Source organism: Aulostomus chinensis, chromosome 13 (genome assembly GCF_037954235.1).
Source record: "Aulostomus chinensis isolate RoL2024-O1b breed Wild chromosome 13, RoL_Achi_v1.0, whole genome shotgun sequence".
Lineage (NCBI taxonomy): Eukaryota > Metazoa > Chordata > Actinopteri > Syngnathiformes > Aulostomidae > Aulostomus > Aulostomus chinensis.
Window position 1 is genome coordinate 20,837,501 of NC_141332.1, and position 19,446 is coordinate 20,856,946.

Genomic DNA, 19,446 nt, shown 5'->3' on the forward strand with positions numbered 1-19,446 from the left:
TCTGAAGAAAAGGATTAGCAGATGGCTACTTGTCATCCTCCATAAGATGGAACTCTGAATTCTCTTCCAGGAAGTCACTGTCTTCGCTGTGAAGTCTAATGTGGATCACTATCTATGCAGCTCTAACAGGCACACGTGTGCTGCCTTGATAAAACCATTGATTGGCATCAAGTGCTCAGCCCTTACAGCTCCTGCTTCCAGAGTTGTTGAATACCAACATGAAGATGCTCTGAAAGCTGAAGATTTACATCAACGCTATGATGCAGTGAGCTGATAATTACTTTTACCTGTCACCACACTTATTTCTACATGTTCTCATAAATATTCTTCACATACATCACATGAAACATATGAAGACCACTGGGAAATATTAGTAGCAGTTGTAAAATATATTTAGTCATCCGCATGATGCATTAATTTTATCTCAAGTCACCCAATTACAACTTACAGACTGGAGAGGCACTTCTGGCTTCGTCTTGTGCCAGGAGACAGATTCAATAACACCCCATAAAACCAAAACGGTCCAAAAGCTATAAACATATCACTGACATTATTACAACCTCATACTGCATGTATGCAGAGACAAACTGTTCCAAAAATATATATATTTAAGCTTTGACTTGCATTTCTTTGTGTGTGCCATGATTGTAACTTCAAACCGTATTCTTCCTTTAACTCTGTTTTGGTCCCCATTCCCTTGTGGGAGGAAAAAAAATCCCTGCTGGCTAAATGGACCATTATGTTTACTAGTTAGTTCCAAGAGCACTGGAGTAGCATTTCCCTGAATCAAACATACCAACTTTAGCTAGCATCGCATAGCAACCATAAATCAAATAACTGCACAATACTGAGATGAATTCAGTGAAATTTTCTCCCTACAATCCTACAGCAGGTATCAGCAAAGCAAATGTTCAACACGACTCAATGATGACACGGTAACAGCTCATACAAAGGAAAATAAGTCGTAAATAGATACTTGTAGCTGCTCTGTGGTGCAGTGGTCAGCACTGTGGCCTCACAGCAAGAAGGTTCCGGGATCGAGTCCCGGCTCGGACACGGGATCTTTCTGTGTGAGTCTTCATGTTCTCCCGGTTCCTGCGTGGGTTCTCTCTGGTACTCCGGCTTCCTCCCACAGTCCAAAGACATCAAGAGGGGACTAGGCTAATTGGATACTCAAAATTGACCATGAGTGTGAATGGTTGTTTGTCTCTATGTGATGGACTGGCGACCTGTCCAGGGTGAACCCCGCCTCTCGCCCGTAGCCGCTGGGATAGGCTCCAGCCCCCCCCGCAACCCTTAACAGGAATAAGCGGAAGACAATGGATGGATGGATAGATACTTGTATTTCCTCTCCCTTTACTCCCTATTTAGTACAGACAAGCTACCATTCGGAGCCACGAGAGCAAATATAATATATATTTATATATTTAGTCACACACGAGTGAGCTAATGAACCCTGTGGCAGCAAATGTCAACACTCATTGTCTGAAGTCTCTTGTTGTTTTGTCACTGGAAAATGGAAGGGAAGGTGTTTGTGGCTAAGAGGGTTTCAGTGTGCCAGAAAGAATTATTCAGTGAAGCAAGAGATACTTCGTTCTGTAATGACCAGGGAGAAAGTCGGTGAGAATCTGCTCAAAAGCTGCAACCCTAAACTGTAAGGCATAAATAAAGTGATAGTCACGCTGGGGCATGGGAGAACAAAACAACATCTTTGTTTTACTTCGGGGAGGCTGGGAGCAGTTGGGGTCACAACAGGTTGCACTCAGTCAAGTAAACACCCACTTAGGAACAAAATGATTTATTTGATTTATTCAGGGGCCATGGGTTTCCAGTGATGCATGCTAAAGCTAAGCTCTGGCTCATCTAAAAAAAGAAAGATAGTGACACGGGGTAAAGTCAATCACCTTTTTAATGTGACCCCTGGGGCAAACTTGACTGGTATGCCACTGTAGGAAGAATAATAAAGTGTTTTATACTGAATACTAATTCAACATGGCAACAGCACACCGGAGGCTCATAAAGTTGTGTTGTTGGGGAAGTTATACACCATTTGCATTAAAATGTTTGACATTTTAACCATTTATAACAGCAGAATTGATGCCAACAGCATTTCCAAAACATTTCCAATACTGAATTTGGAACAGCATCAAAAATACAATAACATAGCTTTTTTAATATATGAAATTTAAGCATACCAAGAATGAAGTAACACTGCTGTGAGAAGATACAATTTATTAACCAAATATGGGATTATATATATATATATATCTATATATATATAGATATATATATAAATAACTGGAGAAGGTCAGCTCGAGTCCTGGAAATTTTTGAACCAACCTATTGTACCATTTCTTTATACAAGATTATAAATGTCAAAGAAATTTTTAACAGCCAGATAAAGTCATTGGGTATTGGATACCCTGAAAATATGTGATCAGAGAGTTAGATGGTAATGAGTAGGAGCCTTCCTAAGCCGGGGCAATAAAACTGCAATATGTATCGCAATGGACACTTCATCAATAGCAATATGAAAGTTGTTCGATAGTATATTGATTGTTTCTTTTAAATCTTGCTTGTGCTGTATGTCGCGCTGGACAAAGAGCGTCTGCCTAATGAAAATGTAGAATTGTAGAAATGAAATAAATGCAAATGCATACCACTGAGGAAGTGGCTCAAAATTGTTTGTGGGTTGCATGAAGAAACAACCAGCAAGCTCAATCTCTGGCACATAATCTACTCGTATTATCAGTTGAAAGTGGAATGAGCTTCAAGTGGTGAGGCACACAGCACAAATTAACCAGGTAATCAAATCTACCATAGATGATTAAACTCTGTGCCTGGATCTAACATTACATGGTTTATATTATTTCTGGAAAGACTATGTGCTGGGTATGTTCAAGAGCTAAGATTTGGTGCTATATAAATCAATGTAACTGTAAGAGAAAGCGGAGCTACATGCTAACCGCTAATCATAACAAACCAGAACATCAGTCCTCCATTACAGGTGTGACTTACTGTAATAAAAACATCATGAGCACCATCCATCCACAATCCAGCTAACAGTACAGACCAGCTGAGCCTTGTTCATGACAAGTAGAGCGGGACAGCTGGTTGTTCACTAAACTGGTCAAGTATTTTCACACACTTCACAAATCTCCTGGCAGGTAAAAATAAAGCTAATCAATGGTATTTTCAAGGAGGAAAGAAAATATCCCTCTACAATATCTCAGCTCAGACAAGCTTGGAGAGGCTTTAATTTAGGTTTAAGAGGTGCTTCTTAAAAATGGAGTTCCAGACTGCTACGTCACAGAAGAATACATATTTCACTGCAAATCTTCCTCGTTGTCTTTCCTTCTGAGCTTGTGTACAAGTTGTGTAGTATAAATGTTGAACAGCAGTCTTGAATACCCCGATAACCTTCCACTGGCCTCTCTGAAATCAGTTTTACATTCCCAGCTGTTTGCAAATTCCATGCACTCTCTCAAGAGGTTAGCTCCAATAATTTGACAAATAAACTATGAACTAATATTGCAGCAATATTACTTTGAGGGTCTATCTCTTCTCTCCACTGCAGCTGAATCAAAGTGACGAGTAGTGGAGAACTAGGACAGGAAATGGCCTTTCAACACAGTAAATGGTCTGGTCATGGAAGCGATCGGGACAAAGGCAATTAGCCCGTTCATAGATCACACTTATCTAGCCATAGAGGAGGCAACCAAGCCCAGAAGAGGCCATTCAACAATGTAATGAATAAAGAGTCCTACATCCGTTTGAGGCGGTTCTAAATGCTGAACAAATGCAATGGGCAGAGGTTTGAGCTGGTACCAGTACATTTCCTCAATTGATTTAAGGTTGTTATCAACAACCAGGAGTAGCACTAGTTAAGTGTGGTTGGATTTTGATAGCAATAGAGCCTTCTTTACATTTTTCAAGGCAACAGGGAAACTCTGATCATTATGGATTGGACCCACATCTTTAACAAATTCTGCAACATTCCAAGTTTCACAGTTGTTTCCATTTTTAATGGCCAGTTCTGTGACTTCATTCACATTTTCCGCATCACAGAAATCAAACGGCTCTAAAGTGGTGTAACTGTGAGTTAATTTCTAATCACTAGATAAAACATCTTGTACTTCTGTGCTCAGTGTAATTAAACTTGTGAGACAGCCAGCTCACAAACACAACACCTTTTTGCTGTGAGGAAGATTTTTTTTGGGTTGAAACAACTAATTATAATTTCACACACAAGACGTGAAACAAACATGAGAGGTTGTTTTTTTTTTTAATTACACTTATAGAGAAAACTGTGATACTGTATACAAGTAAATGTACATGTGATATAACTACAATATTTTCATGGCACACCTTGAAACGTGTGCCACTGCAACCCTAGTTGTGTGCTGTCAGTTTTCAATCCAGACACATTTGCTGGGGTGCCATGGAACATCATTGGCTCTCTGAATGCATTATCATTGAAATAGCAGAACAGGGACATAATTTTAGCTGGAGTGATTCTGTGATTTAAGCCTCCCTCCCAATCAATTTCAATCTCCTTCTCAATCAATAGAGCACTTGTCTAACAGGAGAAGCAGTCACTGGGCACTCCGCGCCCCCTGTACTCTTTTTCAGATGTCTGATCCTCTTCTTCATGCAATTAATGAATTATGATTACGTGAAACAAAGATACATTCTGGAATTAAGCAGCACTGATAATGTCGGAACTTTATGGCAGCAATAAAACCACACATTCAAATGCTAGCAGCAAAGAAGGCAACACTGTGAAATTACATTACCAATATTCTCTCACAATACTGGTTCCATCTGAGTAGGACTCGCTTCTTTTATATGATCTTGAAGTAAAAATGTCTCAAAGCATCCTTTGATATCCAGGAGCCTAAGGCACATTTAATTCCCCTTTTTGGATGTTATTACAGAATACTACAAATGGATTTCAAGGGTTAGAGAAAATCATCTAGTGATGCACCAGTGCTTTGTTGAACAACTATAGACAGGTTAGCAAAGACTCTTCATAATGCAGGACCAGCTTTACTAAAACCCCAATGCGTCAGACCACAAAACAAACTGAAGCCCTCTGGTATTGCTCCCAGCCAGGGAACAGCTTGGGCCATTTCTGAATGATGGACCAATAGCAGAGCTCCAGTCATGTCTGCAACGTAAGGCCCAGTTCCATCCCACTGGTCTAGATATCTCAGAGGATCGGTGGAAGAGGGCTAATGAAAGATACCAGCACACTGATGCCACTATGGCTCTTGAATGTGGACAAATTTGGAAAGTAAGGTTGTTTATCACAGCTGCACAATATATTATGACCTCACTGACAAATATACCAAACATCCCCTACTTTCAGTTCAAGTCCATGCAATCCACTGAAACCTTTAGAAAACGTGGATTTTAGAGTAATAAAGATAAACGGGTTTAAAAACGGATGGAAATGAAGACCTGAATGTTGGTGTAAAGCCGTTCGGCTGCACTACAATCGTGAATCATTGTGTGTTGGTGCATTACCCAAATAACTCCTGATCCATACATACCGATGCATATGCTGTATGTTTTCACACCTGTTCCGGCATAATCCAGCTCTTCTGCAGTTTCCATTCTTATGCTTTACATGCCATTCAACTTGAACAACAGGTTTACTTGCAGTCATGCTATTCCGGACAGGAAATGAGATTGCAAATGAATGTGGAACTAAATTCCAGACATTCACTGCACCAGAAGCTTTTGTACTATTTCATGACCATTATTAACCGTGGTCTCCATTCATTAATGTAAAGGCTGTGTGTGCAAGAGGCAGGCGGCCAACAACGATAGCTGACTCAATAGGGTGACAGGTATAGCTGAGTACTTAACATGGATTAAAAAAGCTATTTGAAACTGATTTAAATAAGCAGTGTATTGGCTCAGAGAATGAAACATTTATACGAATGGTCAAGTTGAGACTATGGGTATTAATAATATGAATAACACATTTTAAGGTCTTACCTCAACAAGCTATGACTCAGCTCAAGTGGGAAAATATGATTTAATATTTTGATTTCCCCCACAAATTAAAATCCTGGTTTTCTGGTTGCACACTGGTTACACTTTTATCAATGTTTCCACCCTTTGCATTGTTTTTGAAGGTTTAAATTTCATTCTTGTTCATCAAAACAAGAACAACAAGGTCTGTTTTGTAGCTTTCTGGAAATATTGGTCATGTCACATTTATCAGCTGATGGATGTTTGCCAGATGTCATTCCATTTCGGAGGTTTGGGCCTCTCTCTTATTTAATGGGCTGTATTTGTTCACGGGAAAACAAAAGACTGGTGAATGAAAAAATATAATAAATAGTAAATGTAATTCTTTGCAGCCATAACAGCAAATAAATTCCATCTGCTAATGGAGATATGGGACATGATTGCCAGTTCCAGAATAGCAACTAAATGCTAAGAGTAACAAATATTGCCATAAAAAACATCTAAAAATAGAACCATCACTGACTTAGTCTCAGATTCATCTCTCAGATCTGCTGTGATGGGGTCACATCAAGCGAACTCCACATATCAGTATATTTTTGTTTCTCAACTGTGAGCTCTGAGAGATCCGTGTTGATTTAACCACTAAATGCTGTTTCTCTGCCTGTCCTAAAACCATGCAACTATCCACATTAATGAGAACTGGCACATCACTCATACAGAGAAAACACTTTCAACACACGCACACATACACACACACACACACACCTCTAGAGGACAGTGCATTGACATCCTCCAATTTCCTGAAAATTTACACAAAACACTAGTTACCTGACCACCAGACAAGCTTTGATCTGACAATAATTGTGGGGACGTTTTTTTTTTTCTTTCTTTCTTTTTTAATCAACTAAAAAGGGAGTCAAGTGCCCACAGAGTGACTGGTAACAGATTTATATCTCCAAAACAAGTGGTAAACACAAACTCTGATGTGTGTCCAACCCAATGAACACTCTTTTGATATTCATTTCCAGTTAAAAGGCTATTTTCACCTTAGTTCTGCAGCAAAGGTGTCTCCATCTTGCTTGCTCTCTCCTTGTTGGTTGTGTGCTGGCTAATGAGTGTCTGGTCAGGAGCCCGACGCTGACAGCTCGGCTCTACAAAAGCCTTTGTCAAAATATTGCTCCAGGGGAGATTTGAGCAGCTAGCTGCCCAGAAGCTACCATGGGTATATCTCTTATTTTGAAAATGCTCTGTTTACCTTCAGGCAATATGGCCAACTATTGTATGAGAAAACCACATTCGAAGTGTATTGATATTCATAGTCAGATGGGATGGATGTAACGCTAACAGCATGACAGATTTACATCTGGCAATGCAAAGGGGTCAGTGATGGTTTCTGTTCTGTCAACAAATTTGATGTGGAGACCAGAGTTGTCAATGCATTGATCCCACAACCAAGTACTGCCTCGGTAATAATTCACTCCTCTGTTCGACAAAAACACATCAATGACCCACAGCCTTGATGCGCTCTGATGTGATCATTCAATTTTAGTAAAAGGAAAACTGTAGAACATTTTTAGTCAATACACCATAAAGAATCCAGCTGACTATTTATTCTTATGTGAGGAATGCTGACCAAACGCCACAGTGCCCAGTTGTTGTAGGAATTTTAGAAAACAAAACTTCATATTTGTACCCTTTTCTTAAAATGTACGTGAGGGCTGAGTGACAGGTTAGCATGAGTAGGGGTATGCAAGAGATGCTCTGACATTCATTTGACTGTCATTCTGTGAGTTTTTGCTACAATACCAAACATGCTAAATTTGTGTCGTCTCATTCAAACTGGAATCAACTGTGTTTACTCATGTTTGGATGCGGACTTTGAATGAATGTAGTTTCAATTAATGTAACTTTCAACACTCATAATCCATTTAATCCTGCTAAAATAAACAGCGTGTGTGTGTGTGTGAGTGTATGTGTGAGTGTTGGGGGGGGGGGGAGTTACATGCTCTCAAGGACTTCTCACTATGTGTTCTGCCATTAAACATCTGGATCGCTGCCAGATCCAAATATCTAAGACCACCACTGTAATGACACCCTGGCCAAGCTCTAAATAAGGAAACGAGGGGTAAGTTGAGTAAACAAGATGAATCTCTTCCATTAACAGCAGGACTGCAGGCGCTCCTGCCATCTCACCATTAATTATCTGGTCTTATGGGAGGATTAGGGGAGAGAAACTACAACAGCCAGAATTCACTGAGTGGGCCTCCCCTGTTTAATTACAAATACAGTAAACAAATGAAGACCCGTTGATCATGCAACATTACAGCTCTGGAGGCTGCGATTCCCTCAGATGTCTCTCCCTGTCTTTTCCATCCATCACTCATCAGAGTTTATGAATTTCGAATGTGCTAAAATCCAAACAGGAAAATGTGTGACAATAATGTCAAAGTAATCGGTTGTGAGAAACCTGGACAGTGTTATTAGAGTTTCCTCAAGAATGTTTGCCTCTCACATCATAGACCTGTCTTCTCAGAAGCTGTTACAGCCCGAGAGCTGAAGCTTGCACAGTACACATGCACACACAAAAAAAAACTACAATGCAAAACCTGAAGGGAATCAACAACAATGAATTTTCTATAGTCCATTATGATGAAAATTTTACTTGTGTTGTTTTCTATTGCTTCGCCCAGTGTGTTTTGTAGGCGAGAGGCTGAGTTGATGCAATGGGGAGCTTTGAAACCCCAACGGTGTTTCCGTGTCCATGTTGTTGACTGATGCTAAAATGAGAGAGAAAGTTTAAAGTGCAGCCAGCTACATCTCTGATAACTAAAACAAAATATAATAAAACTCCTGAAAACCTTATTTCAGACATGTGGGTTAAAGAAATGAAACGGCACATACAAAAGATTCATTTAAAGTTTTATTTAACACTATAAGCAATGCTGCAGGGAGAACCTTGAAGTTTATGTTCAGATGATGTTTTGTGTTGAAGTTTATGATTTTCATTTTTACTGCAAATGTAGACCTATTCCATATGTCTATTCCTAATATCAGAATAGTCAGTGTCAGCCCTGACAAAACATACCGGTCCATCCCTGATTATCAGATCAGGCCTTCTAAATCTGATCTGATGGTCATACCAAGGGAATAGTTCCAACCCTGGAGGGACATCCTGGAGGAACAGGTAGTGTTTCACTACAGCCGGGGGTTGTCCTGCACCTCTGATGCCTCAGAGAACAGTTAACCTAATATCTGGGAGCATTAAGCTCAAACATGCCATGGGACCCTTGGTTTGACTGCTGGTGCTGCAGAGCTGAGCTACACTGAGCTTCAGCACATTTCCTCTAGAGCTTGGTCCAATTTTCTCTCAGCAGAGCTCCGGTCCAGAGACCACACTAACAAGCTAAAGCTCAACACTGGTCGGAAAGCAAAGCATTTAGGCACTCACTGGAGGCCGGAGTAATGCAGGTTGTTGGTGCAGCCCTGAACTTGGGCACAATAGTTAATCTTGCTATCGATCTACCTCCCTGACTTTTGTTGGGACGAGCACAGAAAGCATGACTAAGAACCTGCAGTATGCTTGAGCTATCAGAGATGAAGATGGGAGGAGGATTTCCCTCAATTTCCAATTTCTCCTCCCACCCATCTTCACAAATACACACACACACACACACACACACACACACACACACACACACACACACACACACTATCGACCTGCCTGTGACTCAGGAGAAACTGCATATGCCTACAGGGAGAACACTAAACAGGAAGAATAAGATGTGTATAAAGTAAGTTGCTTAGAGCGACAAGTTCCAAAGCATGAAAGGGATACAAGAGAAACTAAAAATGCTTAGGGTGGTCCAGTCAGCAAAAAGCATCACTCCAACTCAAGAAAAGGATCCATAGTTCTTAGTTCTCAGTCAGTTTCACTCAAGATCGTTTGGAACACACAGATTTCAGAATCCACTCAATGTCCCTTGCTGGTGCCGCTGATGCTGGTATCAGACTATGCCGATTCAGACACATTTGAGACAATGGTGCCATTGCCGACACCCTAACGGAAGTCCAGAATGTCCATTTTGAAATGTTCTCCAGTGTCTTCCAATAGGATGCAAAAGAAACTAGCCCATACTGATGATGATGAGGAGGAGGAGGAGGAGGAGGAGGAGGAAAGCAGTGATATTGTTGTCAGGTGGAACACTAAAAGAGAGTGAAAAAGATAAATGGGGAGAAATGGTGGCAGCACTTCAGCAACCCAATAACTGCTTAACTAGGTTATCATTCCCCAGTAGCACATGCCGCAGCAGTGGTTATGATTGATGGTTTCTTGACCATCCTCCCTGGTAACATACATTTGTCTGGGAGGATGAACGTTTCATGAATGCCGATTAGACGAGGTCTTACTTTGCAGGTCCTTTAAGCCTAGACATGTCAGCAACGATGATTGCCTAATCCGACACGGTGACCGCCGTGAAAGACAAAAATATCATGTCGTCTGATCTCAGTGCGAGGCAAAAGGAGATGCTCCTCAGATTCTCCACTGCACCATTTCTCATTACCATCAAACCTCCCTTGACAAACTGCACTCTAGTCTCTGAAATATGACCCATAAAGCCCAGTGCCACTATAAACCCAGAGCCACGACTGATTTGTGAATCCAATTACCTCCCTGTCTGTAATGGCTGTGTTGAGTGCCATGATGTTAATTCAGCTGTTGTCAGCATGTGTCCTTAAGGCCACAGCCTCCATAGTGAATGACATTCACCAACCAGGGCGGATCTTCTAAATAACCATCTTGATGTATTGCACTTAGGGAAGGTTGGAAATGCTGTGGGAGGGCAAAAGTTTACTTTGTTGGCACAAACACATAGAGAGAGGTCAAAGCAAATAAAGTACAAATATATACTAACAGAGGACTTCCTAGGAGGGAAATGCAGCAATAGAAGACAGAACAACAAGCTGGTGGGGAGGGGGTTAGGGGAGGTTCCCCAACCACAGATCCCAGCTACATTTACAGTGCTCGTTTGTTTTTGAGACACAGTAACAAAATCTCTTTTACTGTAAGACTTAGAATTGTGGTCCAGCAGTCGTAAATAGAGCTACATCGTTAATTCAACAACGTAATGCGTGACACTGCAATGGAAATGTAGAAGATATCGAAGCCATTAAAAAGGCTGAGTACAGAATTTATTCCTCGGAGGAAATCTGCAAAATTTTCCTCTCGATGCATTTTGCAGTTACACAAAACCAATAATCAGAGAAGCAAATGGTCCCTCAAGGAGAAATATTTGTATCGGCCTGAAAAATCAACGGGGAGGGGGGGAGATCCTCTCTGATATCATACGGCTGTGCATCTTAATACATTCATTCATTCAAGTAAGTCAGATAAGATCTTCTATTGGATATACGTCAACAGTGTGAACTGTATATAGCTCTAGAGGCTGGCAGATCAATTCTCCAACATACACATAGTGGTTACAGAACCATAGACCATTGGGAAGCCTGTCTCAGCACTTTGTGAATAACTACAATGGAACTTTTTCTCCATACGTATGCTGTTTGAGTTCAGTTTAAGTTCATGGGAATTGTCCAGTATTAATATGTTAATGTTTGGTTCAGCTTTGTAAGAGGAGTAATAAGATCCTTGAATTTCATAAGAAATACAGCTCTATAGCGGAGAGCCATTCAGGCGGAATACAGTGAGGAGTAAGTAAATTAAAAGTGGGCCCAGGAGGAAGGCGGAGTTCCGCTTCTATATTACATCAGATCTCTAAAAAAAAAAAAGCCATCGAAGGGCATTTTATTCCCTCAAACTGGTGTGGGACATGAGCACTACGTCGCCTCTATTTCTTTACACTTTACAAAATTTGCTCACAGAATTTTCATGCCAGACGTGCAGAGAAGGTGCAGTGGCATTTCACGGGGCTCTGGCCAGCTTCCCTTCGCTGCTCCTTGTGGGTGCCTGTTTCACATTATCCCAGACATTTTACTAACCCTTGGGGGTAACGTTAAGTATGGAACTACTGCTTTCACGTTCCTTAACCTGGGTTAATGGACGAGAAGAATGTTTTGATGTTTTTACAGAAAACAGATTGGGTCAGATCAGGTTCAGGCACCCAGACTGAACAAGCCTGTCCACAATAAAAAGAAACTTTTTTTGTTTTAATTACAAAGCTGTCAAGAGTCTGCAGACTCAGCTCTAGTGTTTGTGGAGAAATTACAGATAAACATTTAGGTAACCTGCTTCTAACCTGGCAAGGATAGAAGGGTTCAACAATATCATGAGGAGCTATCAGCTGTTATGGCGAGGATTCAAATTACACATTTAGAATTCAAATGAAACAGTGTTTTGAACTATAAGCTAAGCTGTCATTACTTCAAAGTAAGAGACCAACGAAGGAAAACTCTCCGGTTCTCAGTGTCAAGGAAACGCTGACATCAGCAGGCATTCCAACGATCCAAAATAGACAGAGCTATAATCTTCAGATCCCAACTGAACATTATACCTCATTCCCTGGTCCAAATGTTATATTGATGTTGTATCATCCTGCTGAAAATGCTGACCTCCCGTTCCACACAAAGTGTCACAAGGGGAAGGGGGGGGGGTGAAAAAAAACCTTACAAAACTAACATTGGCCAGTCAGATGTGCTGAGAGTGGAAAACAGCCTTGCATTTATCCGGCAGTGATGGTCTAAGCTGGATCCAGTAAACACGCAAGTACAGGGCTTCCTTTGAGCTTGAACACCAAACCTTTCAGAGCAGTTCCAATGACATTTCAGTTTGGGTTTTTTTTCTTCCGCATCTGAGCTTTGAAAGGTCCTACTCAGTGGGAATCTCTGTTAGTTTGTTGATGTAAAATACAGGAAAAAAACCAGCCCAAACAAAATTTACCACAAAATGTGTCATGCAAATGGAAAAATTCTGGGATTGCTTTTCTGATTCCTTCCCAGAGAAGGCTCGGTTTTCATTAGTGAAGCCCAAACATCACAGCCCGGTAAATAACTCACTAACACAAATCACACAGTTGCTTTGGCATTTATTAGCTTTAGTCTGTGTCTTTGTCCATCACCACTGGTATGAACAAAGAAACAACAGTGTTACTTCTCACATAAGGGCAGTTAAGAGCTGAAAGTGAGCAGTCTCAAACACATGTTCGACTAACCCAATAAAGCACTTTCATTCTTTCAGTCCTTCACCGAGATGCGCACAGACAGTCCCGTTAAAAATGCATCCTTTGTTACAGCCTGTCCATCCATTCTCGTACCTTTTTGTTTTCATGCCTCTTTTCCTCCCTTAAGCCATTCCGTCTGCCTAAAAGTAAGAGCCACATAAATCTGTGCACACAGAAGAGTGTGGGCTGCTTTCCAAACAACCAATCTCTGGACACCCTTGTTCTCTGGTCCAAACTACTGAAGCATAGTCCATTCTCTCTATGGAAGAAATGTTCAACATGTCAACGTGTAGAACAACAGATTTCAGGCAAAAGGGTGAAGAGTTGGTGGGTTGTCAAAGGGCTGGAGGCTTTTCCTCCAAAGAAAGTGTTATGCTATTCAACTTAAATATATACACATATCCACATTCTTCAGCCTATTATCATTACAAGATTTATTCTAAAATGTCAGAGCTTGTAGTATTTCACTTTATCCTCAGATATTAGCAAGAAAAAGTGGAACAAATAAGCTCAGGGAGGAAGTGAGCACAAAGTCCTGATGCAATCCATAACAGATTTGTGAATGATGGCCAAATGATGCCATAAAAAATAATGATGCAACCAGGACAGGACAAGGGATTTGTATTGTAATTTGCTCATTCTACCAATGTCAAGGTGAAGCTGCAAGCCAGCTGTAGGGGATTTTACTTGATCTTACCCGCATGTTAACTGGCCTGTGTGGTTACATAAAACCAGTAAAACTATAAGGTTGTCCTGAAATATTCATGTCAGGATATCTTAAAGAATTTATGAGCTGCATGGAATGACCATAAGGATTTTCTTAAGATGTATGTGAAAAACCTTTTAATCTGTATTTCCTTCAGAAAGCTCAGTTGAAATTGAAATAATTCATGGAACATAACACTTGAAATTGGAAAATTTATGGTGACAGAAAATAAGCAGGAAATACAAGGCAGGGAAAATCCACTGAACACATTGAGTGATGCGCATTTTGTGAGAGAGTTTCGATTTAAACCTCAGTCTACCTTAACAAACTACACAATTGTCTTATACTTGGAGAGCAGTGACACTGCAATTAATGTCATGCTATTTTGCTGCAATAAATAAAAGTTCTTCCCAGTATGAGCAATAGAGTATTATCACGAAGCCCATGCATCTACTCATGCTGTGAATACAAGTTTAATTTAAGGGATCAATTTATCATCCAGCACCAAAAAAAAAAAAAGGCAACTATTGTTTAACCATCTCCAAAACAGCAGTGGACACAAGTTATATCTCTGATGTACAACAGCAGCGTGTCCTAAATCCCTTCAAGTGATCCATCAAAACTCTGCTTTGTGCTACTTTCAACAGCTTCTCCTGGCATTGCTGAGATGAGATTAAAAAAAAAATGTCACAGTAAGAACAAAAACTCCCTATCTTTGGAGAATGCTACCTTTCTAAGTAAGTGCAATACTCCTGTTTCAGTGTTTTCCTGCTCTATACATTTGCACACTGACGCCGGATGGAGCAGGAGACACAGTTAAGTGTAAGTCAGCACATTCCAGTGACAGCTGTACCATTATTTTGAATTCTCTTATACTACACTATTACTACGAAAGCTACTAGCATGAGCACAAGTCCTGCAGGTTAGCTGGGATGCTGCTGTCTAATTGTTGAGTGACTCAGAGCTGACAGAATGTGTACAAAGATTCTGATTCAGCCAGACGAAACAATAGCTGTCAGAATCAAGTCACAACTCTTTGTTCCAAACATACTGTTGAGGGATACTTGAGACACTGAACCACGGACATTTAAAAAGAGATTTTGGGATCCATAAAAACACATAATATTGGGCCTCATCAACCTTTTTAATATTGCCTCCATAAAAGCAGACGAGCTCCCACAATGGATATAATTTGAGCCTCATTAATCAAAGATAATTCAAACAGAAACATTTATATATTTAATATCATCATTCATCATGCACTAAATTTGTCACCCAATAATTTTCTAAAATACTACTTTGTCCCTTGACTTCAGTTCACCTGGTTTAAATTAGTCCCCGGCTCAGCCAAAAGTAATTACCCTCACATGGTTCAGACTGAGCCTCATCTTAACCAAAAATACCATCTGGTAGTTTCTTATGAGGAGTGCAAACTAAACAAAATAAAAGTGCCCGAAGAAAAGTCCCTTCAGAACCGTTTAAGTCATTCACTTGCACACAATAAATAACTAAACTGGAAATGTCTCTTCTCTCAAACAAAACCAGCTTTGTTAAATCTGTGGAGCTACCAGTCAGTCATGGTAGCCAGCCAAGAAACTGTAACTCGAGGACCGGGAGTTTCGTCACTCCTAATGGTACGCCTTTAGCAAGTTTGTTCTACTCTCTGAAGAAATGTTTCTGAGGGATAGACGGCCGCTGAAACAGAGATGCTTTTTTTTTTTTTCTTCTTTTTTTGGAGAGACAGAAGCTCTAGATTCAACATGAAGGATCATGGAAGTATCAAATGTAGAATACAAGCATCCAAAATTTTGTTATAGCCCACTGCAGCACCCATGGGATTACAGAAAACACTGAGACAAATGTAGAAGACTGAAGGCTGCATTATATGTTTTTGAGAGTCTATATGGAAATATAGAAAAGTTGTGCCCCAACTCCCTGGTGAACAACATAATCCTGCGTCTTCAAACTGCTTCTCTATTCTCCTCAGCTCAAAGGGACTGTCAGCAGGGTTTAACACAGCAGCTCTGCAGCCACAATCCTGTCTCATATACAGCAAACCCAAAAGCAGCCTGATGGCTCACATCCTCTTTCATGTAGCTCCTGAACTTGCTGTTGCAGGGTCCTTAGTTCCAATTTCAAGGTTCTCTGCGTGGTTGCTTATCATGAAAGTGATTAGAGATGAAGAGCTTTGTCAGTGATATGGTTGGAGCCCCAGAGTTGTTGTCTTCAGGCTGCCAAGCTCTCTTAGCTACTCGGTACCAGATGGCACATTGAGCTACCGCTGCTGCTGCTGCCAACTCTGCTAAAGCTCACAGGGATCTTACACACAAGCTATTATACTTTTCTTCAACCTGAATAGCTTCTAGTCTAACTTTAACACTGTTGTTGCAACTCATTATTGAAAAACTGAAATTAGACGTACACCTAAAGAAGCCTTCCTGCGGGGTTAGTCAGAGGAGCAGGAATAAACAACCATTACCAGGCTTTGACATGCTTTGGAGATTTACGATGTTCAGTGAGGCACCAAACAAAAAAAACAAAAACCAAAATCTAGTTATTACATTAAAAGTCTCAAAACATCAGCCCAACAGATGGTGTGCAGGAGTATTACCAAAAAAATGAAGGGGAATGGAGTATTGAGGCTGGTTTTCCATGCTTCCCACATACATGGATTACTAAAGAATTTCTACTTTACATGGATTCTTACATATCAGGGATTTAGAAATATTCAAGGCTCAGTGGAGTGACGGTTAAAAACCTGCGGTAGGGAATTTAAGGGCTCCTTTTCGTGCGAAAGCTCTGCTGTTTCAGCAATATGTTCAATTTGTTTAGCGCACTCTGACATGAGTGTGCAGACAGTGACAAATAGTGATGTAAATCACAGGAGACTTGAGTCATGCAGTTTGAAAATCCAACAACCAGCACATTTAAACTAAGGGAAAATGTACTGTACTCCACATGGAGACTCCAGGAGGCAGCTGACCGAAGCTAATGAAGAACCGGAAAACCTGTACAGGGTTAGCGAAGGTCTGAAGACCACAGACTCAGCTAGAGCTACAACTATCATTCGGGAAGGAATCTGCCACGACTCTGATCACAGTAACTGGTATCAAGCAGAATTGCAAACTACCACTAGTGCCATCTTCTCAAACACGTTGTCACATAGGCTTGTTTTTATCTTTTATGATGTTTTTTACATGATACGAGTGGTGAGAAACTTAATTCCTCTGGGTTTTCAACCACACCAGTCGGACAGAACTTGTCTACAGTTGACACGGCATGAGGTTTTCACAGTATGATGACATTCTCTGTGCCCTGTGGTTCTCAATTACTGATTACAATTATCCATCATCAGTAATTATTTTCACAAAACATGTCCTTTGAGACATGAAACATTTCACTTTCTATTTAAAATAACTCAATAAAAGTAAAATGCAACATAGTTAATAAGACACCTGGCATGGTAAACTGATAGTAGGCATTTTCCCTCTTTATTTCCTGATATCTGACCTCAAAAGTTCCATGGATCCACCTCAACTTTCATGGCTTATCTTAAAAGTTCAGCATTCATGTTGCCACTTTGTTTTTAGCTTTTCTCTTTGTCAATTTTGTTTTATACCATCCTGCAGCTACCGCCGTGAGAATTCTACTTTGTAACCACAAATTGTCCCGCCCACCAATTAAAACGTGAGACTTTATAAAAACTGCCAAATCTCCTGACACTGTGCTGTCGTCTGCTCCGTATCCAGCCGTAATTTGCTCTGCTGCACTATCATCCTATAACAGAGTTGAAATATTCAAGATACCTCTTGAGCACCTTTAAATCTCTCTAACCCATCTGAGAAAAGTGACCCCCCCCCTCCCCTACCATCACCCCCTCCCTCCCTCACACACCATTAAAGGCAATCTCAGATGCTCTGCCCATTGATCAGAGAGGACCAGCACAGTGTGGAGGTAAATGGCTGTTATACCAAGCCAGATGGTTGTATGGATCTCTCTGTTTGACTCTGATGCATGTTTGTTCCACCACATGCAAACACATTTGAACAGAACTCATCATTTCCATCTTCTCAAAATAAACAAAATGATGCAAAAAAGGACAAAAAAAAAAAACACCTTCTCACCTCCTGGACAAAAGCTTGTAATGCCATTTTCCTCCTCAGCTCCCTCATTTCAATGAGACTTCTGCAGTATTTTGTATTTCTAACACATTTACTCTCAACAGCAAGCTTCAGTAAACACCTGAACAAACCTTGTATTTAACAAACAAACAAACAAAAAGCCACAAACCAAGAAAATAGCAGGCTGCATTTCATCGACATGCTCGATTTTTACTTGAAACATGAAATATTTGCACAAGTAATTATGACCAAAACAACAAAGCTGTAGGACGTCTGAGTTAAAATATCAGCAGCACTCCAGACTTAAGAGTGAGAGGGTCAGTTCAGTCAGCATTGTTCTTAAGGAGATCCTGTGAGGCCAAATAAAAATGTCCCCTTACTATTATATATATATATATATATATATATATATATATATATATATATATATATATATATATATATGGGATATGACACTGATATATCATAGAAAGCAAACCAAAAAACTATAACAAATGTATCTGGGAATATAAACAACTCCAAAGCTCATGCAAAGCAGTGATGCTGCTCAGCAGAAACCGGGTTGGAGAGCATGCGAAAAACGTGCAGTGATGCGTCAACCTATGTGGAAAAAGAACTTCATCCATAAACAGCAACAAGGCGTGTGTCAGTCGGGATCTTAACCACTGCAAGCGAGTGTAACACGTGTACAGGTAATAACTGTAGGTCATTTATCATCATTAAGAGCACCGCCGAATGCTGCTGAGGCAGAGAGTGCAGCCGTGCCACACCGGCGGCGGCGGCGGAGGCGGCGGCAGCAGCGCTGGTGAACGCCCGATCGTTCCGGAGCAAACGCGGCAAGAAAACCCTTTAGCTTTCATCTGGTGTATGAATAAGAGCATAACTTGTATTAAACAACACGAGGGTGAGAGATCGAATGAGGCAAGGCAGTGAGCGCATCGTCGCCTGCGGCAACTCAATAGTCGTGTGGACAGAAGAGAATATCTGTGCCGATGGAAGAAGCTCTGCAGCGAAAGCTTGGTCAAACTTGTGTACCTGTGTACTGCAAGAGAAACATTGTCCACCAAAGGGCGAGGTGCGATTCCTGTCGGTCCTCTTCTGTGTGTGTAACGAAGTAAAATCCTTGAATGGAGACGGGGGATTGTCCCTCTGTCAGTCCGCTCTGCTCGGCAGGCTGGACTGCAATGACAGCAGCCAGTCGAAGCGGGACCTTTTAGCTACGGCAGGCGAGCCCGCCCTCACGACGCGCCCGTTCCGCTCCGCCGCTGGAGCGGAATACTAGTTCACTTACACACACACACACACACACACGTAGACACACACACACACACGTGCGCAGCGAACAGGCATCGACGTACAGGGCGTCTGTCTTGCTCTCCCTCCTCTCTAGTTAGCTTTAAAAAAGAAAAAGAAAGAAAGAAGGGGAGCTCCAACACTGGTGAACCATCCAGAGAGGAGACGA

General features: G+C 41.0%; 1 protein-coding gene across 2 annotated transcripts in view; it reads right to left on the minus strand.

Moving 5' to 3' along the window:
- The window catches only part of enox2 (ecto-NOX disulfide-thiol exchanger 2), a 161,703-nt gene that overhangs the window by 102,178 nt on the left and 40,079 nt on the right, over positions 1-19,446 (minus strand). The window contains exon 1 of one of the 2 annotated variants that reach the window (XM_086222047.1): positions 19,020-19,281. The exons of the other annotated variant lie outside the window; for it this stretch is intronic. Within the exon in view, the coding sequence (XP_086078173.1) occupies positions 19,020-19,041 (22 nt within the window). The 5' untranslated portion in view covers positions 19,042-19,281. Of the gene's footprint in view, positions 1-19,019; positions 19,282-19,446 lie in introns of those variants that run through there. 2 annotated transcript variants of the gene reach the window in all.